The sequence below is a fragment of the Spea bombifrons genome, chromosome 2, assembly GCF_027358695.1.
Source record: "Spea bombifrons isolate aSpeBom1 chromosome 2, aSpeBom1.2.pri, whole genome shotgun sequence".
NCBI classification, from domain to species: domain Eukaryota; kingdom Metazoa; phylum Chordata; class Amphibia; order Anura; family Pelobatidae; genus Spea; species Spea bombifrons.
Window position 1 is genome coordinate 116,517,623 of NC_071088.1, and position 25,804 is coordinate 116,543,426.

Below are 25,804 nucleotides of genomic sequence, written 5' to 3' on the forward strand. Positions count from 1 at the left end.
GAGAAGGTCTGACATGATTGGGTAACTAATCTACTTCCAGCTAATGAGAGGTGTTTTTATGTTATAAAAAAAAAAAAAAAAAGTTCATGATCAATTCATATTATCCTCCCCTCAATCATAAAGATATTATACAGTACATGCCTGCAATGTATGATGGTGCTTAATAAATTGGTAAAAAAAAGTATTTAGTCTTATTTTGGTACATGATCACCATAAGAGGGAGAGACTCTGATTCTGTCAGTGGCAGCTGGTGGGTAATTCCAATGGGGGTTCACAATATATAGAAATGTACATTTTATGACGTAATGTACAGGTTAAAATACATTTCCCTAAATTAACCCTAAACACCCCATCAACCATAACTGCCCCTAAATTAACCCTAAAGACTCCATTAACCATAACTGCCCCCAACTCCCCTAACTTTCAGCAGCCCAAATATTAATTTTATACTCGGTTAGATGAGTTGCTGAGCAGTGTGGACTCTATAAGGAAAGGGGTGGGGCCAATCATCAGGATTGCAGTCAGTCACTAGGGAGGGCGTGGAGACTCCGGGCTGGGCGGTGAGTTTGCTGACGGCTGAGAGCTCCTCCCCTGATCGCACAGCTTTACTGTGTGAACAGGGTTCAAATGGGCGGCTCAGCCGGCGCTTTAGCAAGCGCAGCAGCATTGAGCCAAATAGGTTCTTTCTTCCTATCGCACGTGTTATAGGCATAGGCAGGCTACATCAGGGGACAGGAGGCTTCATGGCATGTGAACCCCCAAGCGCAAAAAGAAAACAAAATTGCAAAATTCATCAAAAATCCATTTTAATCTAATTAAGATTAAAATGGATTTTTGATGAATTTTTTATTTTTTTCTCCTTTTGCGCTTGGGGGTTCACGTGCACATGTGCTCCTATGGAGGAGCCTCCACTACCTTAAGCTGAAATGGCACAACTTGCCCATATGTCTGAAATAATTTTCCAGGTCTTGTTGTCACTCTTGGCAAATTCCTTAAAGAGAATTTATGCTTATGATGGCAAACATTTTAACATTAAAGCATAAGATAGCTATGTGGTTGTTACAGGGTCACCGTACCCAAGGCTGTGGGTACCCCTTGGGCTGACGAGTCACCAGTCCGTACCCTCACACGGATAGCTCCTGCTATCCACGGATCAGTCAGACCACCATTTATAGTAAAACAAGAAAAACTTTTATTGCAAACTCATATATCTTTTAAATAGATATTCCCCTACCAGACGTTCTCAATACACACAGAACCCAACCCCAAATCCCGTCAGCTTGGGGAGTGCACAGGTAATGGATCAGGTGAGGGGATTTAGGTATACAATGGTTTTTTTTCTCCCGCCTGTGTTATTTCCCCTAACGTCTATGGGGATTTATGTGTGTTTTATTTTGTGACCTATTTTTTTATTTTTAATTTTTTCTGGGACAGACAAATATCTTGTAAACATTCATGTGCTTTGTTCTGTTCCAAAGCAAATGGTTTGGTTTGATAAAATGTAATAAATATTTGGTACAGTTTTTATATAGTCTTCATTTGTAATAAACGACAAACTGTGCTTTTCCAAGGTCTACATACAGTATGATGTTAATATGTCATAGTTTGACGGCTAACTGCATAGATAAGGTTTAGAAATATTAGGGGTCCGGTAGAAAGGGGGTAATTTGACTTGGTTTCCTCTTTTGGTGTTTAGGAATTTTCTCAAAAGGGATAAGGCACTTTGGGGAATTGTATTATAAATGTGATTTTGGGGCAAATTTTGAAAAGCAACTAATGGAAGGTTGCTGCTGACGGGACCAATCTGTTGGTTGCTTTAATGAGAAGACATTTCACATTTTTAAACATAAGCCCGGTGTCTGAAAATAGTATTTTTACACAATCTCTAATACACCGCTTTTATCTATTTTAGCCATGGAATATATGGCAGCCAGTGCATCTATTTGTGACCCTGATTTGGAGTTTGATAAAAATGTACCCCGAATATGTGGCGTCTGTGGGGACAAGGCAACCGGCTTCCACTTCAATGCCATGACATGCGAAGGCTGCAAAGGTTTCTTCAGGTGAGCCACTGTCTAATTTTCCTTTGCTCTTTGGTTATTATGTTTTTTATACCCTGTGTACTGTGCACTGGTGTTTAGTGATGTTTCTTTATCGATTAACATATTGCCCAATATATAATGCAGGTTAATTGATCAGTAATCAGCCAGCGCCAAGTATGAGCACCTTAAGTGTACGGTAAGTTTGTAGGCCAGATGTTTTTTTTATCTAGTTATGAAAAGGGTTAGCTAGGTGTGAAATATAGACAGTTCTGTGCTATTTTGTCCAAGTAGAAGACCTAATGGCGGGGAAATTGGCAAAAAAAAAAAAAGTCACCGTAAGTAGCTTACAGTACTGAAGGTGTCTTGTTTTTTTGCACACATGTGCAGTGTTTTTAATACACATCCCTATTTTTTCCTGCCCTTGTTTCTGTTTAACCCGCACATTGTTTCACTGAGACAATCTGATGATTTACCTTGCAGCCTTCTACAGCTGCCATGCAGGTGTCTGCGCACGATTCACTGTTAGGGAGGGACATTGCATTTTCCATAGAAACACTGTGTTTCAGTGTTTTATTAACCCTTTCTGTAATTCATGGCATATCATACAAATAATGGGCTAAAAGCATATAGTGATGACACGGTATGTCACAGAATGTCATGAACCCCACTTGAAATCTTTTTCCAATGGGAAGAGTAAGTGCAGGAGACTTCCTCGCACTGAAAAAAGTCTGCGGGAACTATCACATGTCAGTCTGAGACTGTAAGTGTAGAAGCCTCAGGTTTACACAAAGTGCAGACGCTTTGACCGTGATCAAGAGAAGCTACTAATTGGCAGTGACCAATAAGCAGTTTCTCACTTATACCAATGATTGGCACATTCAGTAGGGTGATGGGAGTCCACCCAAACCTGTAGTGAAGAATGAGTTATAGTATTGTGGAAATGTATTTTTCTTCCCATATTATTAGTATTTAACCATTTCTTAAGAGTGTGTCTACCCTGACATTTGCTGTCTACCGTTGTCTATATTGGCTACATTTGCAATCTATGTCTGTTTACAGTTGCATACCTAATTGTCAGTTACTAAGGAGGTTCAGGGTTTTTCATAAAATGTTTAGTTTCCTTTTTTCATTATCAGGTGTAGTATATATGGGCAATCCATGTTATTTGATGCATGTTTTGTTGGACTATGCATATAAAAATACTACTTTTGGTGTAGAAATGAAAAATTAGGTTATGATCTCGACCATTCTAATAATGTAATATAAAACTTAAAATAATGCACTTGGGACATAACTATCCCAAGGCTGAATATAGCACAAGGGGGCAAATGTACTGTCAGTGACAACAAGAGAGGTCCTTGAGAGTAATTTATTTCTGAGGACTTAAAGAAAGGTAACCAGATTTTTAAAATGAAATCCGGTGCCTTTTTTAAAAAAAATTGGCAAATGGTAAAAAAAAAACATTTTATAAGCATGTTTTCTTCAAACTATACATGCAGCATATTTAGTATAGGTTAATGACGTGATTGTATGATATATAATGTTATTGCTCATATTTTGTCCATGAGATTAAAAAAAAATACTTATTAGAATCATTTGGGTAGATTGAGAGTATCTTTGGCCTTGTGCTGTGGATTAAAATAGATATAATCTTAACTCCTTGGCATCCATGTGTACTGGATAAAGATGACATCAGTGTGAGGCAGATAAAATAGAATATAATCTTATGTGATGGGATTGGGATTACATCAGTACGCTAAAAAAAAATTATACAAAGCCACAATTTAGTGCCACTAATCTTCAATAAGATATGGATATTGAAATAGAGTAAGGCAAAAGACAAATCCTTTACTTTTCCTCTTACTGATTTATGGGCCAATAAAGTTTGGTCCTCTGAAGTGACTACAAATTCAGGAGGGCGTTTTATCTCTGGATATGTAAAATTTAAATAGTTATATTTATTCCTACAGTAAGTAAAGTGCCAAGAAACAGATGACCAAACACACACACACACACCAGGACAAGCTCTGCCACACCGACACACACACCAGGACACGTTCTGCCACACAGACACTAGGGATGCACCTAAATGAAAATTAAAAAAAAATTCACAGAAACCAAAAAATTCAGGATTAAAAAAAATAAAATAGAAAAAAAAAATATATAAATTTTTCTTATTTCATCCCAAATCAGCCAGTACATGCTGGAATCTGGGTATGTCTGGGCACGATAGGAGTGTGATTGCTGTATTAAATATATATGATTGCTAACCGCAATCACACTCCTATCATGCACAAGCGGCCAATACATGCTGAAATCAGTATAGCTGCCCCCCTTTGAGTATTGATGCTGCCAGCAGTATGAGGTCTATACATTTATGCTACACAAGGCTTGAGGAAGGCCTGTGTGTCGAAACGTTGCCTGTGTGAAATGAACTCCCCATTGCATTTGAGTGCTGAGCCTCTGCTTCTTTATTTGTATATTGAAGGACTTGCTGGCACCCTGGCTCTTGCACCATCTCACAACTGAGTGCTGTATTCCAACCTTTTGTTTCTGCGTACACATGACTTAAAGCCTCCCTGGGCCACCTGCCCCCACTTACACATCCATGCTATCACACATTCATTCAGTCATTCATTCACAGATACTAATCATTCAGATACTCACTCATTCTTACCTGAACTGCAGACTTTCCGGTGTCGCTCGCGGACTTCCACAGGGGCTGCTGCTTCCCTCTGCGTTGCTCGCGCTCTGTGCGAACAACTTGTCTTGTCCCGCACAGGGGAAGCAGGAACGGAGCAGAGTCATGTGACGTAAAGCCATGTGACTCCGCTGGGTTCCTGCTTTCCCTGGGCAGAGCAAGAGAGGCTGCTCACACAGTTTGCGAGAGCAATGCACTGTTAAGAAGCAGGGCCCCATGTGGAAGTGAACATTAATCCGGGGACAGTGTCCTTCATCTGGGGACTGTCCCCGGAAACCGGAGGTGTCTGGTCACCCTAACTTAAAGGAAAGCAGGGTGCTGGTATGTATAGCTAGATGCATTAGAAGAATTGGCTCTGCCAATCTCTGGTCAGACCACTCCCGTATTTATGTACGGTTCTATTGACGTTTTGGGTTGCATTGGGAGGAGGATGACTAAAATAGTAATTATACTACAAACCATTTATCGCAAAGGACTAAAGGAGCTCAATATGTATGGCTTGGAAGAAAGAAGAGAGGACATATAGAATTTAAAAGGGATTTAACAGGAGGGGTGTTTATTTTGAAGGGGTAGGAATGTTAGAACAAGAAGTCAAAGTTGAAAACTAGAGAGTCAGGGGCTTAAATGTAATATAAGGGAGTTTTACTTTACCAAGAGGGTGGTAAATAGAAGAGCTTCCCATCAGAAGTGGTAGAGGTTAGCACTGTAAGGGCTTCTAGCAGGAAAATTAGGTGGGCCAAATGGTTCATATCTGCCATCATTCTATGTTTCCGTAACTTAAGGAAAAATCATAATGTTTCCTATATATGTAAATCTGTTTTGTTTTCATTTACGGCGTATGTGGAAATATATTCTCTGTTACAGGAAGCCATGACTTGTACCAGTTGTGGTATTAGGAGGAGCTCCAGTGTTTTGACTGGTGTAATTGTCTGTAAAATCTACTGACTCAGCCTGACCTAGGGCAAGTAATACTATCACTGAGTCCCTCAAGTGCCAAAATTAGATTTCTAATTCTTTGCAACATTTCCAATACAAGTTTACTTTGGACAGATTATAGAATGACGTGCAATAGAAATGATTTGATTTCTGGTTTGTAAAATTGCGCAAACAATACAAACCTAGAGCAACAGAAATAACCACGTTTGTTAAATCCAGTAAATTTTTATGTGGGCTAAAAAAAAACACTGGCCTAGAATCTTTTTTTCTGTAAGCAAGGTATGTTAGATAATTCTTGTAACAAAGTTATGTCTGAATAAAAAAAGTTCTACATTCCTGACTTAAAGTACAGCAAACAATTGTCACACTTGGCAGTAGGAATGGATAAGGAAAAATGAAGTGGAATAAACACTAGACTTGTACATTTGTTACGAATTAAAATTTGAACTATATATATGGATTTCGTTAATTTGTCTGAAAAACAAGGAGGGCCCCAAGAAACAAAAACTAAGCAGAGATGCTTGTTTGCATTTCGTTGATTTTTACTCATGCTGTCACTCTCAGTGTGTTCCTACCTTCTCTGCCAACCGCTTCTATGTCCCTGTATCCTTTTCTGCAGCTCCGTTTCTTGCCTTGGCTTTTCATGTTCTTTTGCTTTCTTCTGTCTGCTTTCTTGGTGTGCTTCTCCCCGCAATCTGCTTTCTTAACCTGCCTTGCTGCATACCACAGGGACGACATCACCCTCAATTGGAGTGCTCCAGAGGGATTTGTAGTGAAGTGTAGAGATGCTTCTCCCTCTCCATGGATGTGTCTGCATTATTCTGCATTATTTTGCTCCAGGAGGTCTGGATAATGTAGCAGAAAAATAGTATAATATATATTATATTTATAAAATAGAAGAGTGAAATACACCAATCAGCCATAACATTATGACCACCTGCCTAATATTGTGTAGGTCCCCCTTTTGCCACCACAACAGTCCTGACCCGTTGAAGCATGGACTCCACTAGACCTCTGAAGGTGTGCTGTGGTATCTGGCACCAAGACGTTAGCAGCAGATCCTTTGAGTCCTATACGTTGCGGGGCCTCCATGTATGCATCCTGGTGCAATGTGTGTTCCAGATAAGCGCCGTGTCATGATTAACTCATATAATGTAGTGGATGCATGGAAGGGTAACCCAGCAGAGGTGGTTAGTTTCTTTGTTTAAACATTCAATGAGTTAATCTGAGGTTGATTTAATGTGTTTCTTTGTGAATGCCCTCTGTATCTGTTCTGGCTAGAGGTGTCATCTTCCCAAAGGACCCCTGTGGTGATTCATGGCCTAACAGATAAGGATCCTTAGTTATAGGAATTCCATTCCTATCTTAAGTGGGGGGGTTTCCATCACCTTTACCCCACCATAACTTATTGGCACATCAAAGATGGGACCCGATTCTTGGGGAAGGTGTCATATAATCGGTCATGTGGTCAGAGGGGCGTTTGCTTGCAAAAGTCTGATTTAGGGACAATGCAGCGACCTCAAAGCAGAACTCCATGATATACTCTGATCGGAACAACATCATAAGAAACCATCTGGACTTAAGGAGTTCCCACAGGCCTACTTATTGGAGAAACTCGTGAGTGAGGGTCCTGTGTTTAAGTCCCTTTGTTTTTAAGAACTGTTTGCCGTTTTATTTTTATTTTGTATGTCTTGTTTTTTGTAATTCTGGCACTGTGTAATCTTTGTCTTTTTGTTATTAAAATATTCAAAATCTACGTCTGTCTTTGGGCTCTAGTATCGATATCCACAAACCCTAAGGGAGGATAACACGTTACCGTATTGTTATTGAGTTCTACAGGATATATATATATGTTGTTTGCCCGGGGTGGGTTGATATATATATAGATAGATATATAGTGATTGATGTTCTAATTCGGATTTCTCACGAATCCGGTATCAAAATCGTGAGTGGTGGCAGACTACCTGGGGGGATACAGGCAGGATTTGGGGGTTAATTTGGTGTAACTTATGCCCTGTTAAGGGGTCTAGTTAGTAAATCCAGAGGCCTGGTGCTATTAACCCCTTCATGCCCATGCCCTCCACACAGTCACGGCTTGGCAAGTAGTCCTGACCGTGACAAACTTGGTGGCAGCGGTGGGATATCTAGAGTTTTTTAGTGCTATTTGTATTGCCCGGTTTGGTGATTTTAGTACTAGAAGAAATTACATGGGTTTTGTGTAATTTCCCAAAGACATTACTCAGTGCCTAATTACAGACATACAGTGCAAAACAGTTCGTTCCTCTCCTTTTTATTTTTCTCTACCATACTGCATTATGGAGGCATATCGACGACAGCCAAAAGAATCTCTGGAGCTGGTTTGTCAAGAAAGGAATATACAAATTTTTGGCAAAAGTAAAGAGCAGCTGATTTTGGATCTCCTGGAACATGATAAACTCTGTGCAGAGCAGGCCATCGGAGCAAATGTGATTTTGGAAGAGCCTGTGGATCAAGGATGTTTTCCTGATAAAGTTAACGCCTTGAGTGTAATGGACTCTGAGTTACAAGTGTTACTAAAGGATCTGGGGAGCGTGGATCCTCAGCTAAAGTTCAACCTGATTCTGCAGTACAAGGAGAGAGAGAGGGAGGCTGCGGAAAGAGAGAAAGAGAGAGAGATGGAGGCTGCTGAGAGAGCTGCGGAGCGGGCTGAACGAGAAGCTGAGCGGAGGTATCAGCTGGAACTTCTACGGTTAAAGCAATATAGTCCGTCTCCCCAAAGCATTGTTAACGGGGATGGATATGCTAACCGACCTCGCCTGGAACACTTTCCAATGCTGGAAAAGGACACTGACTTGGATGTGTTTTTGAGAGGATTTGAGAAAGTGTGCCGGCAGTACCAGCTGCCCAAGGAAGAGTGGGGAAAGTATTTAACCCCACGTCTGAAGGGGAAAGCCCTGGATGTGTTTGCTTCCTTACCAATGGAAGTTGACCAGGACTATGAGGCCATAAAATCTGCCTTGTTAAAAAGTTTTAACCTCACCCCTGAATTCTACAGGAAAAAGTTTCGAGAGATGCAGCAAGCTACATCGGACAGTTGCACCGAATATGCGGGACAGCTTCGGACTATTTTCCGGCAATGGACTGGAGGCCTACAAGTTACTACATATGAGGCCCTGGAGGATCTGATGATTTTGGAGCAGTTCCTGAGGACACGAAGTCCGGAGGCCCGAGAGTGGATTCTGGACAGAAAACCTAAGACCACGACAGAGGCGGCAGATCTGGCTAACGATTATGCCAACAACCGTACTCCAACAACAAAGCGGGTACAAGCATCACAAGGACCATCTACTTGGAAAAGAGCAGCCTACCAGCCACCAACTCCTAAGCCAACCGGGAGATTATCACCAACACCTTTCCTAGCCAACAGAGCAGGGGCCACATCGGGCCAGGGGGATACCCGCCGGTGTTATCGGTGTAACCAGATTGGGCACTTGAGTGCCACCTGCCCTTCTAAGAGACCATCTCCCCCGACAAATGGAAATGGAGGTACAGCTGGAGGAGCTGCACCTGTTTTATTTGTGGCTAGACCAAAGGAGGCACAAGGAGACAATTTGCAGTGTGTGCCAGTTGGGGAACACCCAGCTGTCTTGTTTGTTTCCAAGGTTCAGGGGAATGAAGAGGAGAACCTACAAAGAGTAACTGTAGGTGGCCGTGTGACTATGGGACTCAGGGATACGGGGGCTGCTTGCACTCTGGTGCGGCCTGAGATGGTAAGATTGGAGGATCTTATCCCTGGGAAGACCATGTCCATCCAAGGAATTGGCGGGGTGCGCCCTGCAGTGCCAGTGGCACGTGTGTACCTTGATTGGGGTGTGGGCAAGGGTTTGCGGGAGGTGGGTATATCCGAGGATATTCCTGTTAATGTTTTGCTGGGCAAGGATCTGGGTTGGCTTGTTTGCCAGTATGCACCAGTTGAGGAAACCTGCAAACCTGGAGGGCTGGTAGAGAGCCCTGTCCAACCTAAGGTACTGTCTGAAACTTTGGGAGTAGTGGGTAGCTGGGAGGGAACCCAGAAGGCAGAGGTATGCCTGTCTGAACCAGCACCCAGGATCCTGTCTCCTGAAGAGATAAAGGGGCATGTGTGCCAAGGGGCCAAACTTAGGGAGCAAGCTCTAGGGGAAAAGTATGGTTTGAACTTTGGAGGGGCAGAGTTTCAGGAACAGGGAGTCTGTGGTGGCTCTTCTGGTTCAATGCCCCCTGATACGGAAAAGCATAGTGTGACTATGGGTGATCAGGTAGCCGAGGGATTCGGGCATGCTGGGGATACTTCGGCCAAAGTGTCTTCAGAAGTTGTATGCCCAGAAGGTATTATCCCTGAAAAACTAAAGGGGACTGGGGATGTGTGGCCAACCGTGCCTACAGCACCTGAGTATTTAGGTTTGGGTGCAGGAGAAAGTATACATGATATAGGGGTGTCTGCGGATATTCATGTTACTGACTTTCCTCAAAGGGAAAACAAGGGATATATGGAATGTGATGTATCTGTGTGTCAACAGCCAAAACCCTGCTTTCATGCTCCAGAGGAAATGCTTCATTTAACTCTTAAAGTGCTGGAGGTTAAGAAGCAGGAAGGGGGTAGTTTCTCCACTGTGCCTAAGACCCCTAAAGCTGTAAAGTCTGGAGATAAGGAGGAGGGGGAGGAAAATTCACACCCTGTTATCCCTTTTGTGTGTTTACTGAGTGGGCAGTGTGAGGGGCAGAATATGTCCCCTGTAGCTGTAGTGGCATACCAGCAAGATGCTGGTGCAACAGCTACAGAGGATTATATAGTATGGGTTGATGAACACACAGCTACATTGACCAGTCAGCAAGAAACCCCTCGCCCTGTGAGTGTAGGTGAAGCCAAGAGCCTGGGATCCACACCGGAAGCCCAGGACAATGGACACCCGTTTGCTGTCTTGCTTGGGAATGGGCAGCGTTTAGCAATCCTAAGCAGGGCAGAGAAACAAATGGATGAGGCCTTGAAACATCGGAGTAACTTATCGCCAAAGAAAGAGGCTTACTCAAGGGTTGGCAAAGAGTGCTTAGCTATGGTGTGTGCTTTGCAGGAGTTACAGCCATGCTTGTATGGTTGTGACTTCACTGTTATAATCTATCACAACCCTTCTCTTCAGGCGGATAGAGTAGATGGGAAGCTTAGCAAGTTGCTCAGATGGAGGCCGGTGCTACAGCAGTATTGTTCTACTGGCTGGTGTGACAAGTCAGCTTCTATGGGAACGCTGACTGTTTGTCTGGTCAGGGGGAGACTAGAATTTAGGCAGACATAGTAGATCAGCGTGTGCTGACCTCCTCTGTCCACCATCTTAAAGGGGGAGGTGTCATGATTAACTCATATAATGTAGTGGATGCATGGAAGGGTAACCCAGCAGAGGTGGTTAGTTTCTTTGTTTAAACATTCAATGAGTTAATCTGAGGTTGATTTAATGTGTTTCTTTGTGAATGCCCTCTGTATCTGTTCTGGCTAGAGGTGTCATCTTCCCAAAGGACCCCTGTGGTGATTCATGGCCTAACAGATAAGGATCCTTAGTTATAGGAATTCCATTCCTATCTTAAGTGGGGGGGTTTCCATCACCTTTACCCCACCATAACTTATTGGCACATCAAAGATGGGACCCGATTCTTGGGGAAGGTGTCATATAATCGGTCATGTGGTCAGAGGGGCGTTTGCTTGCAAAAGTCTGATTTAGGGACAATGCAGCGACCTCAAAGCAGAACTCCATGATATACTCTGATCGGAACAACATCATAAGAAACCATCTGGACTTAAGGAGTTCCCACAGGCCTACTTATTGGAGAAACTCGTGAGTGAGGGTCCTGTGTTTAAGTCCCTTTGTTTTTAAGAACTGTTTGCCGTTTTATTTTTATTTTGTATGTCTTGTTTTTTGTAATTCTGGCACTGTGTAATCTTTGTCTTTTTGTTATTAAAATATTCAAAATCTACGTCTGTCTTTGGGCTCTAGTATCGATATCCACAAACCCTAAGGGAGGATAACACGTTACCGTATTGTTATTGAGTTCTACAGGATATATATATATGTTGTTTGCCCGGGGTGGGTTGATATATATATAGATAGATATATAGTGATTGATGTTCTAATTCGGATTTCTCACGAATCCGGTATCAAAATCGTGAGTGGTGGCAGACTACCTGGGGGGATACAGGCAGGATTTGGGGGTTAATTTGGTGTAACTTATGCCCTGTTAAGGGGTCTAGTTAGTAAATCCAGAGGCCTGGTGCTATTAACCCCTTCATGCCCATGCCCTCCACACAGTCACGGCTTGGCAAGTAGTCCTGACCGTGACACGCCGCACCCGGCAATCCACGTGATTCAGTAGACTAGGCTACCTTCTTCCATTGCTCCATGGTCCAGTTCAGGGTGGACAAGGGTAAGCATGGACACCCTAACTGGATTGCGGCTATGCAGCCCAATACCCAAGAACACTGTGTGTTCTGACACCTTTCTGCCAGAACCTTGATTTTTATGGGAGAGCTTTCCTGCTGTTAAGGGGGAGCTGTAGCTTCTACTAAAGGGCATATTAAAGCACTTCATCAGGCATTGTTAGTAAGGCTGACTGAGACAGACAATAGACTGTACCTTTAATTTTGAAGTATCTGTGCCAATCATGGCCATAATTAAAATGCTAGTGTTTTATTACTGACTTTTGCTAATTACCTCTTTTAAGCCCAGCAACTTTCCACATAAAGCAAATCATAATCATTAAAAACAAATACTTGGCAGCAATGGAAAACCCCACCCGTCTTTCCCAGTTAAAGCCGGACAAGAAATTATCCTTACCTGGAAAAGCAGGGTATACTTGGAAGGTATGCTGATAGATGTTTGATGGATAGCATATTGCTTTATTTACAGTGATTCTAGTTTCTGTTTTGTTTCTCAAAATCTAAAATGCAATGTCTGTACATGTCTCCTAAGATGAGTCTCTAGGGAGTAATTTGGAGCAGCGTGGATGTGTTAATGCAATACATTTTTGTACAAGCAAAAGTAGATAAAAAATTAAAACATTTATGTTCACTGAACTTTCAAGTTCCAAAATTTAGTTGGGGGAATTTTCTATAAGCTCAGGGACATATTATTGAAGCCCCTGTACTTATTTGCAGGTATAATTCACAATAATGTTGTTTTCTGAAAAGACTAAAGTCTGCATTCTCCAGTGTTGTGTTTTATGCATTAAACCAAACTTCCAGTAAACTAATAATTATGTACAACGGCGCCTTCCTACATTTCTGACAATACCTCCCATTTAATGTTCTCTCCCGATCTTGTATACATATACAGCTAAAACAAGACTTCTAGCGGTCACTTGTAGGAAGGCCAGGTAGTGAATGTCCACTGGGGTAAACCCTGGATGGCTTCACATAGACCGTTTTAAAGTATAACATTAGTAACCAATTTACCCGGTTGAAGTGCCAAAGTGTGAAATTCTAAACCTTGACAGCCACTAAAGGCCTAGATATTTGTATATTCAAGCCTGAGTACAGGAAACAGTCTCACCAGCGATAAGTGCACATTGAATAAGGTAGTAAACTTGTGCATTTGTTTTTTGTAAGAATACGTTTTTGTGCTGAATTTTGCCGTTTTCTACGTATAAATAATGAACAACTGCAACGTTGGACGAAAGAAACAGAAAACGAATGTGGCCAATACGAAAATCTTCGTCCATATATGTTAGCCCTGGCCGCCATTTTAACTATACTAAGAGGAGAAATCTTGCCATTCTTAAATCAACTTCTTCTACGCGTTTACTTATTGTTTCCATGGGAACCCGGACAGACAAATGGGATTTCCGAAGATGGCAACGGATGACTTTTGTCGAATAGAAATATGTATATTTTTTTTTTTCAAAAAATGACCACGAACCTTCAAATGCACCTCCTTTAAAATTTTCAATTGTGCCTGCAATCACCTGCTTTAGTGAACAAACCCCAACATTACCTTTTTTCGGGTATAAGCAGTGTTTGTTTAGACTTGTGTTTTCTACCTTACGCACCTCTTTGTGGTTTCCTGTGGTTTCTAGCTGTATCCATCACACAAAATGTTGAAAGCATGTTTTTCTTGGCGGAACACACTTTTGATGATTTCATCAGCTGGTAACAGATTACCTTGACTCCTAAGATTACTTTCTCAGCATGGTAGCAATTGTCTGCTCAGGATGTCTTCTCTAGTGTTATATCAAGCCTGTCTGAATTTTCCTCTCTGCTGCTGCTCACTAGAATACAGAGATAGTTGGATCATTGCAGGAAACCATTCAAAGGTAGACTCCAACCATCATAAGTACTGTAATGCTTATGGTAGTTAAATTTACGTTTTTATCCCACACAAATAAGTGGAAGGTGGAGTCTTCAGAATCCTCTCTATGCATTCACACTGCTTGTCCATCCCCCAGATCCCGTAATAGTAGGAACTGCATCAGCCAAACTCATCTGCTGCTTACCAGTCGCTGGCTCACATGAGAGTGGCAGGGAGCCTAAATAAAGGAAGTTCTGCTGGAGCTTCTTCTAAAGGCAAATCTTTTTTTTTTTTCTTCTTCCGTACACATGAAAAATACATATTAAAGTACTTGCAAGACAGTTACACACATAAAAGCAACTAAACAAAACATACAAGCTATATCATTTAATAAAATATTTAAGTCATGCTGAAGGTTGTAAAGTAGTCCGTTTCCTTGTTACAAGTAATTTGGGGAAGGAAGGGGAAAGTGGGAATTCTCTTTATATCCACAGAACGTTGCATGGCCTTTAGGGCAAAACTAATGAATGAAAAGAGAGTCTGAAACCTGTTTTAGATCACACTATAGGATTAAATGCTATTATAATAATTTACTTAAATTGAGCCCCTTGCTAGGGATTGCCCTGCTGCCCATTGGCATTAAAGACATACCTGCCTGCATAATTAATTGTAGTACTTTGCACATTTAATGGCTTTTCAAAATGAAACCGTGAAATGTAAAATAATTAGAATTTAGTACCAAGTTTGTATGTTGCTTGTACATAAACTAAAAAATATGCCAAACGGGAAAGAAAAAAAAAAAATGTTAATTTTTATAGTGTTACAAACTTGATATGTCTATATAAAAGGAGGAATATTGTAACATTTGGCACAGAACTCATCTTCAAACAGCATCATTTTTAATAATTTTTTTTTTTTTAGAATTGAACACAAAGATTTGTGTAAGTTTATGCAGACATTAGAAGCTACCTAGACACTTTTTGGAGCATATGTGCACCAGCAGTAAAAGTTTTTACTGATTTTGTATTAATGCAATATTGAGCAGATTAAAATAGTAAAAAATGTTTTAGCTTTTTGTATAGGAAATGTTCGGATAAAATCAGCTTTTTTATATAAATACATCATATTGAACTAAGTTGTTAAGCTAATAAATAGAAAATGTATATGCACATAAAGTAACCTATAACTACTTTGTACATTATCCATGATAAATCCCTTAACTGCCTTTTTTGTTACTGACTTTTTGATGAGTAAAAATTCACGAAATTGTGAAAAAAGTTTCTCGTTAGTAATATGCAGTATGCAGTATTTGATGACAAGTGTTTTCCCCACGTTACCCCCCTGTTTGTTTTTTTTTACCATGTTTGCTCTCAGGATACATGGGATATAAGCTACACATCTTGGTTAACAATTTCCTTCTTGTTCTTTTTGAGCCGTGGCGTGAATGCAAACATACAATTTACGCAACATTTATTTATAGTTCTGTGGCTGTGCAAGAATTTCTTAAGAGTGGAAACTGTAATGGGATTTTCTTTAAATAGCCCATATTTTTCTTCCATGATGTGGTGCCTTTCCTCTACTAGTACACCAGTGGTTATTTTAAATAACATCAAGTCCAGAGCCAAGGCACTTATTTTTTTTTACATTAATGTGGCTCCATCATGGCAGTTTGTATTACCATTATGGTTTGACCTTGTCTTCCTCCCAGATTCACAACAGAGATCTTTCTTTATCTTTTGTTTTTAGAAATAAGAACTGGCCAACCTGCCACATAATGTTCTTCTGAATATGTGGTTCTTACTTTCCTGTTTGTTTTATATTATTTTTATCTGTTACCAAGACAGACTTTAAAAAATGGGATGGAGTAGGAGGGATGTAAATAGATCACCCAAATAACACCTCCCGCACAAGCTTCAGCTACATCCATGGTTGCAGACTCTTCTGAAATGGCCAGGACAGTTACAGTTGTGAGATCCCAATCAGCGTCTAGGTTAGTTTTATGCTGCTGGCAAGATTTTATCCATTTAAAAGCAAATATATGTCGATATATGAAATGGGTTTGACCAGAGCATACAATGGATTAAGTGTGAAGTCCTTGTGCCACCCACGTAAAGTGGTTAGTTATGCTTCTGATGTCATGCACTACCAATATTTTGGGGTTTATTACTTATCGTGGGGTCCCTCGAAATGTGGAGTGCGCAGTCCTTTTGCAGCGTTCCTACTGAGTTTATAAACAACTTGTTTCTCCCAGGTTCCTCTGTTTGGGAAAGACAGTGCTTCTGCACCTCTTCCTATTTTTTTTTTTTTTTTTTTTTTTTTTTTTTAGTTGCCCGGATGAGTGCATTATTAGGCTCCTAAAACACACACACACAAAAAGTATACAGGTTGAGTATACCTTATCCAAGATGCTTGGGATCAGATGAATTTCAGATAACGGGTCTGTCTTCTCACCTGTGTCTGCTCTGTTGTTCAGGCTTCTCCTCGCGATCCCAGAATGCTTCTAGTCCATTTTTCAGGCTTCCCCAGAACACTTCTGCGCTCTTTTCTTGACTGCTTTGAGGAAGCCTAAACAACAGAGCAGACAGCAGGGAGAAGCTGAAAAGGAGGCAGGGAAAGAATCTACTTGCGGGGGGGGGGTCAGGCACCTCTTTATTGCCCCCCCCCCAATTGTAAGTATCCTTTATCTGAAAAAATAAATCTGATTTCAGATCATTTCAAATAAGGGATTTTTGCATAAGGGATACTTAACCTGTATATAGACCAGGGGTGCTCAACTCTGATTCAAGAAGGTCTCAAACGGGCCAGAAATTGTGTGGTTCCCTAACAACATATAGCTAATATTTCTAGAGGGATAGGAAGGCATGCAACACATCCAGATTTTGATATAGGTGCTGTGTTACCCCCAATACTTCATAAAGAATATTTATTAATTGTGTTTTTGGGTTGTGGCAGTTACACATTTCTGAAAATGTAATAAAAAGGAAAAAAATGCATAAATTGCACGAATAGTATTTTAGAAGGCAGTTAATCAAGTCCAGTTTTAGTGTATTAGGCATATATTTTCTGAAATACTAATACATAAAATAGTAATGCTTTCAGCTATGATTAAGAACCTTTTTAAGTATATTTTATTTGCTGCTTTTTTTTTTTTTTTCCTTACCAAATCTTAATACATAACATTATATATATATCTAAGAGGCTTAAAAACAATATGTGGAATTGAACCTTACAGCATTTTGGTGATTAATAGTTATATGTATCTTTTGTTTAAAAAATACTGTGAGGGCTACCAAAACATTATGTCAAGAGAAGCCAAGGAAACGTTCCTTACGACTCCTCCACTTTTGCAGGGACAACCCTCGGTTTTTGGGGGCCCTGAGCAAAATGCATTTAAGGGACTCCATCACAAATGTAAGTTTGGTATTCAATTGTACTCACTTTAAGGAACACGTTGGATTGAGAGTTTTTGTTTAGAAATATATTTCACAATTTGATAAATTGGTGCCCTAAGCAATTTTACTTGCATCTATGGTAGCATCACTTCTGCACCATGTATACTTGTTATATGTAAGCTGCTAGTTCTCATATGATTCTTTTACAAGACGAGATGAGTTTCTTTCTCTGAAGACTTCACACGTCTCCATTTTCTTCTTGACAGGAGGAGCATGAAGCGGAAGGCATCCTTTACTTGTCCTTTTAATGGTCATTGTCAAATAACCAAAGATAACAGGCGGCACTGTCAGTCCTGCAGGCTGAAACGCTGTGTTGATATTGGCATGATGAAGGAATGTAAGTAAACATAGAAAAAAACATGAAGTTGGCTTATCATTTATGCATTTTTGCCAAGGTGCTACTGTCCCTTTTAATCTTATGCGAGAGTGTGGGTTCTCCTTTCATATTCATCAATAAATGCAATATCAAAAAGCCCTTCAGAATGAAATATAGCTCATTGTGGAAAAGCCTAGGCCATATGGCTACTCAACAGAATATACTGAATAATGTTGCATTCTGTTTATTAAACACAATTTACATGCATTTATATGTGGTTGTAGTTCTTATTCTAAAACTACTGCTTTATACGCTATATTTTACTTCTAAATGGCTGATCTGAATCTTCTTTACCTCTTGAATGATACAGTATGTGTTTTCTGCTGTGTCTACAAACTTTTCTTACTGTATACTTCACAGGTGAACATTTTTAACTTCTAAAATACACTTATATTAAAGACTTGACACTTTAATTTAAACCGAAAAGTCACCTTTCTCAGAATTCCTCACTTTTTTATTTAATTATTTTACTGTACGATTATGTTGTGAACAAAACCACGGTTCAATAAATATAGATAGATGAATATATGGGTGTATACATAAATATATATATATATATATATATATATATATATATATATATATATATATATATAGATAGATGAAAATGGCTGCTATTGTGATATCTGAGAAGTCATCTTTCTTAGAATCTTCCCCCCTGCCTATGCTTTTATTGATGAGTTTTACTGTGGTCTGTTTGTCTGAGTGGCCAGTGGTCTTCCTTTAATGATAAGAAGTGGAAGATCCAAACTGAGGGGGTGTTGCTGTGATTCCATAGAAAAGAGTTAGGGTGAGAATGAGTGCGGAACATTGAGGAACAGAATGAAGGGTGAAGAGTGGACAGAGCTTTGAACTATAGTTGTGGTGTTCCCAACACCGTTTTCTTTTTCATTTTCATATTCATTTTTTTTCACTTCACACAGAGGGTGATAGATAAATGGAACATCCTCTCATCAGAAGCGATAGAGGCTAATACAGTGAGGGAATTTAAACACGCATGGGATAGGCATGCAACTATCCTGAATCCATGACAAGACCAGTGACTAATTAAGGTCTCAAACTTTACATCAGGAAAAAATGTACAGACTAGATTGGCCAAATAGTTCTTATCTGCCATCAAATTATATGTTTAAGCTACTGATTAACTGTTTTTAGACACACATTAGCTAAAGTGTGAATGCAATGATCTAAGCATATGCCTTTGTTTTTCGGTATGGTAAAAATAGATGAGACATAGGACAGAGGTTTTTTTTGTAAACAACCCATAAATAATTTGCTTACAATAGAAATGTTACCAGGTTATCTAGAAACCTAAGCGTTTGTTCCTAGCTTCCAGCCGCATTAAGACTATTAAACACTACCCTGTCCTTAATTCACTGCGGTTACAGACAGGACAGTGGAAATATTACAGGCAGAAAAGACTAAAGTCCCTGATAAAACTATTACTTTATTAAAGAATACTAATCTAGTTTATCTAAAAATAAAGCATATATCCACTAGGTAGTGATGAATGCATAATGTGTGCCAAGTAGTCACGTTCTGGTTACGGAAATCTGCTTTGGTCACTTATTAATTGTAATTGAGAAACAGATTAAGCTTTTTATTTACTAACAAAGCGATATTAAACTTTGCACTGGATTGAAATTAACAGCAGAATATTTTCCCTTCTACTATATTTAGGAAATATCTTTTCCACTTGTTTTTTTTTCTATGGCACTTATTGAAGCTGGTCTGTTCTTTCCCATATATTCTACATTTTTTCTGCATAATTATACCTACCCATTAGCTTTTCTTTCTGTTTGTTGATTGGTTCATGCAGCTTTCGTAAGGGTTGCGAGAGAAGAAAACTTTCAGACAAGTTATGATCATTTCAAAATATCACCAAGATAATTACACAGTTCGAAAAATGGATGGTACAAGGTATAGGTAGTTTTAATAAATGTATTGTGAAAGCTCTGAAGGCAACAATGACTCCAAAAAAGAAATACAAAATCTGTTTGAGAGTCAGTGTATAACATTCTGGACCTTAAGGGTTTTAGGTGTCTGTAATTTTTAGCTCTTTTGCTACTGCCAGTGTATACGCAATAAAAATTAGAGCACTATACATTTATATCAGACCCAGACACGCTATCTGGCACACTAGGCAAGTGCCAGTGGGCCGTTGGCCAACAATGCAACATATTCACTAGATCTGGTGGCAGATCGGATACTGCGGTATACAGAGGTGGCCACACTTACACCATTAGGCGTAGCCAGCCTTAAAGTACTAGGGCTGCCTCGCCATCCCCGGTACGACCCTGATCAGCATACAAACATCTATAGCATACCCTACATTTCTGAGATGTCCAAATCAGGATACCCTTGTCAGGGGGCAGGATAAGAGGTGGGGGCTCAGGTTGTGGAAAGGGGCGCAATTATATCTGGCGACCTCAGTGTTGCTGTGTGGCCACATAGGAGTATGGTGGGCTGGCCAGATGATCTCCCCAACTGGCCCATGAACCCCACTGCCCACAAAAGCAGGACAGTGAGGCAGCTCAGTGGGACAGTGGCTGAAAATGGTGTGTCCCACCACAAATAGGACAGTGGGTGAGTATGCTGTAAAGTACTTGATAAGTCTGTTCTGAGCATATAAGTGGCAAGTGTACATGTACAAGGTGTTTTGTTAACGATAAATTACTATGCTTTTTTTCTCTAGGCTTCTCCTTGTCGCATCTTTCTTGATGGCTAATTATAACTAAGTAACAAACTATTGCGGATAATACCGGTAGTTGATTTTTCAATTTAGGTTATGAGTCTCAGTAAGCAGTAAACCACCACACATCATTTCCATCTAACCATAAATTATTATATTATAAACAACAACTCTAAACAAGGATTTATTTGCTGTTGCCTAAAGGCAATTATGACTGTTTACATTTTTTGAGTATTTCAAAATTTCATCTAGACCTCTTGAAAGATTTTGGAATAGACAGCAGGCAGCATGTAATTATACAGTTAATCTTTCTCCCATTTAGTGAACAATTTTAGAAAAAAAAAGATTAGATTTAAACTCAGGGACACACAAACTGAACCATAAACTCTTTGACCTTTTAAATAGGAGAAGGAGCTAAATCTGTACAGAAGCTATATTCTTTAATACCTGCATGGTTATATAATCATTAAAAAAAAAAATCCAGCAGTTTTCCAATAATTATTTAGGGGCAGTTGTTCCAGGTGTTCAACGTTACTTAGTGGATATTAATGAGTGAAGTAAAAGCATGTTATTTAAAAATAAAAGACCCTGTCTGAGGCTAGTAAAATACTGAACACCTTACAAACTAAGGCACATTGTGACTACTCAATTCTTACTTCTGGCTTATGAGTGTTTTACTTGCTAGGCGATGCTTTTCATGCCCTAGCTAACAGCTTCTGGCTCAGACGTTTGGAAGAATAATTTCAAAAGTAATGGTTCTCTTATTTAGGATTCTTTAACTCAATTTAATTTGAGGCTTCAATCGTTTGTTACAAATGATCGATTTTCTCTGTTGAAGTCTGTAAATAAAACTGGCCAAAATACATTTTTTAGTTTGATTTCATCAAGTAAAGAGGAGAGTTTATGAATGATATGTTTGTTTTGTATGCAGTTATCTTAACAGATGAAGAGGTTCAAAGGAAGAGAGAGATGATAATGAAGCGCAAGGAGGAAGAGGCGCTGAAAGAGTCTCTAAGGCCCAAAATCACAGAAGACCAGCAGAAAATTATTGATGTCCTTTTGGATGCTCATCGGAAAACCTATGACCCAACCTACAAAGATTTTAGCCAGTTCAGGGTAAACGATTCTGAATTTGTTTGTGTAACAGGAACCCATAATGTACACCCACCATTCCATATTGCACATTGATCCCTCTAGTGATCTGGTTCAACCTCCTAAAGAAATTTGTCTTTACATTTTATCTCCCCTATGTCCCATAGATGAATAAACTTGATGCTTAAAGGAACATTATGATCTCTAAAAATGTATATTTTGTTAATGCCATTTAAATATACGGCTTTGTACTTTTACCCCATGCAATTCAGTGAATGTGTTTTTTAGTTGTTGAAATTAGAAAAAGAGACTTCTATCTTATTTAATGCTTTCCCTAGAAGACTATACTGAAACCATGGAATATAAAAAAGGCTAAAAGTTCCATTTCCAACTCCAGTAACTAAAGAATCAGAATGAACTCCAATATGTATTTAACATGAAAATAAGGCTGCAGCGGAACTCTATGGAAATGACAAAACAATCCTCTGTCTTTCCATGTGACTTTGCTAGCATTTCGTTCGTTATGATTACTGTTACTTTGATCCACCAGCATTTTCCTAATTACTGTTACAAAAGTGGGTTTGGTTACCTTTGAGTCACATGCTCAGCTAACTACTCTTATTGCATAGCCCAGCACATTGTAGCACGTGATAAACAGCGGCTCTGGTATAATTTTGCATACCATATCTCCGAAATTTAGCAAAGAGTGCATATGTGTGAGCACTTTTATTCTACAAACTAGTGGGAACGTAAGCTTTTAGTACTTGTCCACCCTAATCCTGCTTGGGCAAGCAATACACAGCCCTGTACTGAGATGTACTTTATATGTATGAATAAGGAACATGGCATTGACGTCAGGAAAGTATTACGATTACTAGACATTGGTACGTCTTTCTGTGGATTCTTGGTACTCACAAAATGGAGTCTCTCTTAAAATCGATAAAAAGTTTACATCATACCCGAGTTTTATTCGTTTTTATTTTTGCTGATTTTCGTTAAATTGCGTTTTCTCATTTATATTTTTGAGTGAATTTTGTATATATTTTTTTTTTGTAGTTGAATAAATAGACTGTTTATATCAATTGAAAAATGTGTACAAAAACATTTACATAATTAGTTTTTTTTCTCGAATTCCATTTATGGGGATACGCCACATAAAAAAAAAATAACCTTTGGGAGTTTCTGGTATCATTACCAAAAGTTTGTGGAACAACATTTTAGTTTGAAAAGTCAATGTGATTTTGGAATTCCAAAAATATTTGGAATGTGCAACAACCAACTCAAGAACCGGCAAAAAACAGCCAGACTGCTTTGATTAATTGGCTCTTGTCTGCTGTTACTCCCTTGGATGTCCAAGGTTATAATAGAACTTGATTGCAAAGGGCAGACAGGTTTGTAAGATCAAGGCCTTTGTTGGAGCCAAGTTAGACCCGGTGTACCCTACACTCGAGCCACTTGCACATGACATGAACACAAGGACCATCTGCTGAAGGGGAAGGATTTGTTTATTTTTTTACTTGTAATTTGGGTCTTGCTTGCAGTCCTTCTCCCAACATCAAGCCAGGTGGTTTGAACCTACGCATTTGTTATTGATTGTCGTTATCCTCCTTGACATTAATTATATCTCTTCACTTCCTAAATTTAATAAAAGGTAGCATACTTTGCCAAATTGAATACAAAGTAACCCACAGTTACGTCTTTATTTTTTTGTGCAGCCTCCTGTTAGAGAAAATGCTTGTGAAAGAATCGATACGCGATCATCATCTATTAACACAAAGAGTTATTCATCGGAAGACTCTGATGCTTTTAATTCATCTCCAGGTACTTTACATAGCTTTTATTCTAATCTGTCTTTATTAAATTTCCTAAAGAAATCTGTATTGACAGTTTATAAATTAAACCCAGGATGGGACTGGAGTGTTTCGTAGATAAACATAATCTATTGTATTTTTGATAATGTCCTACTTACATATTTCAAAAGTAAACTCATTAATAAAGGGAAATTTAAAAAGGGAGAACATAATTAAAATACATGTCTAATTTAAAGAGGGTGAATGTCTACCACATACCATGACAAACACATTATAGGATATACATATGAAATATGGTCATAAACATTTTTTGCTTTTTTTCCCCCAAAATATGTTTAGTTTGGGTATTGAACTTTTTAAGATGTGTTTTCAAAATGTAAGTTACGTTTTTAAAACAAGCAATATTGTTTTCGTAATTAAAAATGGAAAGTTTGTGTTTTTTGTGGAATTCTACTTCTTAAAACGAAATTTTTTCTTTTTTTATTTCTTTTTTTTTTTAAAGATTTCAACACAACACTGCACTCTTTTTGTTTTGTGTTGTTTCTTTGTTTTTTTTTTTAAATATTATAGCTGGATGTTTCTGGTCCTAAAGAGGGACACTTTTTTTGTTGAGTGTTTTTTTTTCTAGTCATCTCAAGGCTAGGAGCTTGCTCACCGAAAGTTTAATACATAATACATTTTTAGGCATCTCTTGAGAAAGAACCCTAAGACATTTCAAAAGTTTTACTATATGCCGTACTTAAAGATCCCAATATGTTAGCAATTGTCCTTGTTCTTTGAGTTCACCCTCTACATAACGCCTCATTTAACAATCGTTTACAAAGTTAAATAACCCAAATCTGGAGTCTTTGTGGTTTATAAATATGTATTGGATGATTTATTAAGGAATTCAAGAAATTGATACATCTCCATTTCAGGCTACATTAGTCACTCAAAGTGCTTTAGATTGATTTTGATTCAAATAAGTAAAATTTGAATACAATTATTTTAAGAAGTTGCTAACGACAACAAAGTACATATTTGCAGAGCTATGTTAAAGTGTGAGGTGGTTTCAAGTATTTATGATACTTTAGCTGATAGGGCCTCTTGTTTTTTAAGAGATTTTCAGTATAACCCAACACTGTGAAATCTAGAGACAACAACGGCTTAAGCGTTCATGGTCTCTACTTTGTGCTGCTTCTTTTTGCTAATTGGCTGACATTCAATGGCAATAATCTATGACAAATGCAGGAATTAAGTCTAGTGCTATATAAACTTCCTTATAGACACAAATATATTTGTTTTACATTCTTAGATGTTTATATAAGTAACAGAGGGATGCAATGGTAAATCATATCAGTTTTTGAGGTGTTGGAGTCCTCAAACGGGGAAACGGATAGCATGAAGTATAGCCGATAAATCCTTGAATAGTTAATTTAAAACGCACGTCAGAGGCTGCATATTTAGGTATTTATAGAAGACTATTCTATATATTTATCTGTATGAATATTCAATAGCAATCCTTTCATATTATTCTTTCCTTTAGATGTACCATGATTTTACTTCCGGTATGTATTGATGCAGATTAGCTGTAGTATGTATTGCTTATACAGAAAGACAGCGTTCACAGTTAGTGTTCCGACTACTAAATATTATGCAGTGACTTTCTGCATTCTTTACGCCTAGCTTTTCTGAATAGCATTCATAGAAATTAACAGTGGTTTTGTTTTTGCTTATGGCTTTCAAGAGCTATGATTTTCACTAATTGTCTAATTTAGCTTTTCCCAATGCATGGCCATAAACGTGCTGGTGCCACTTTTTTACATTTTTTTGTTATATATAGTTTGAAGTATTGTAGTACATACTAGTATTACCAATCTAAACTATAAGGAAACATCAGAAAAAATGTAGCATAATTTGTGTTTTAAGAATGTGCTAGAGGCCCACTATTTTAACATCAGACCAGTGAAAATTTAACTTGGGGCCAGTAATGCTCCTTTGGAAGTAATGCCTTGACCTGGGCAGTGCTTTCAGAGGTGGTTAGGGGCATCAAGTTTGGCTCTGGTTACACTCCCCCCCCCCAGCTCTACCTACTCTCCACAGGGGCAAGTCTATCTGACAAACTATGCTTTATCGGCTCTCGTCTCCCATGGGGCAAGAGAGAATCAATTTAAGGTTGACTTACCAGGTGGACCACTATAATAATAAAAAAAAATAGATAGAACAGATATATTTTTTTATTCAACGCTTTGAGAGTTTAATACATAATTGCATCTGTAAAGTAGAATTTTTTTCCTCAACTGGTCCTTGTGCTTGTAACATACTGTATATAGACTGTAAACCAGAGGTGGACAGCAGGCTCCTTTGCAGTTGTTGTGATATCTCTAAAGACGCATGCCCTGAATCATTTGTCCTGAATACGATGTCATTGCCCTGGT

At 38.9% G+C, this 25,804-nt stretch overlaps 1 protein-coding gene across 1 annotated transcript in view; it reads left to right on the forward strand.

Moving 5' to 3' along the window:
- The window catches only part of VDR (vitamin D receptor), a 55,127-nt gene that overhangs the window by 24,342 nt on the left and 4,981 nt on the right, over nucleotides 1-25,804 (forward strand). The window contains exons 2-5 of the mRNA XM_053455883.1: nucleotides 1,913-2,063; nucleotides 17,623-17,753; nucleotides 21,416-21,600; nucleotides 23,292-23,397. Coding sequence (XP_053311858.1) covers nucleotides 1,915-2,063; nucleotides 17,623-17,753; nucleotides 21,416-21,600; nucleotides 23,292-23,397 — 571 coding nt within the window. The 5' untranslated portion in view covers nucleotides 1,913-1,914. The remainder of the gene's footprint in view (nucleotides 1-1,912; nucleotides 2,064-17,622; nucleotides 17,754-21,415; nucleotides 21,601-23,291; nucleotides 23,398-25,804) is intronic.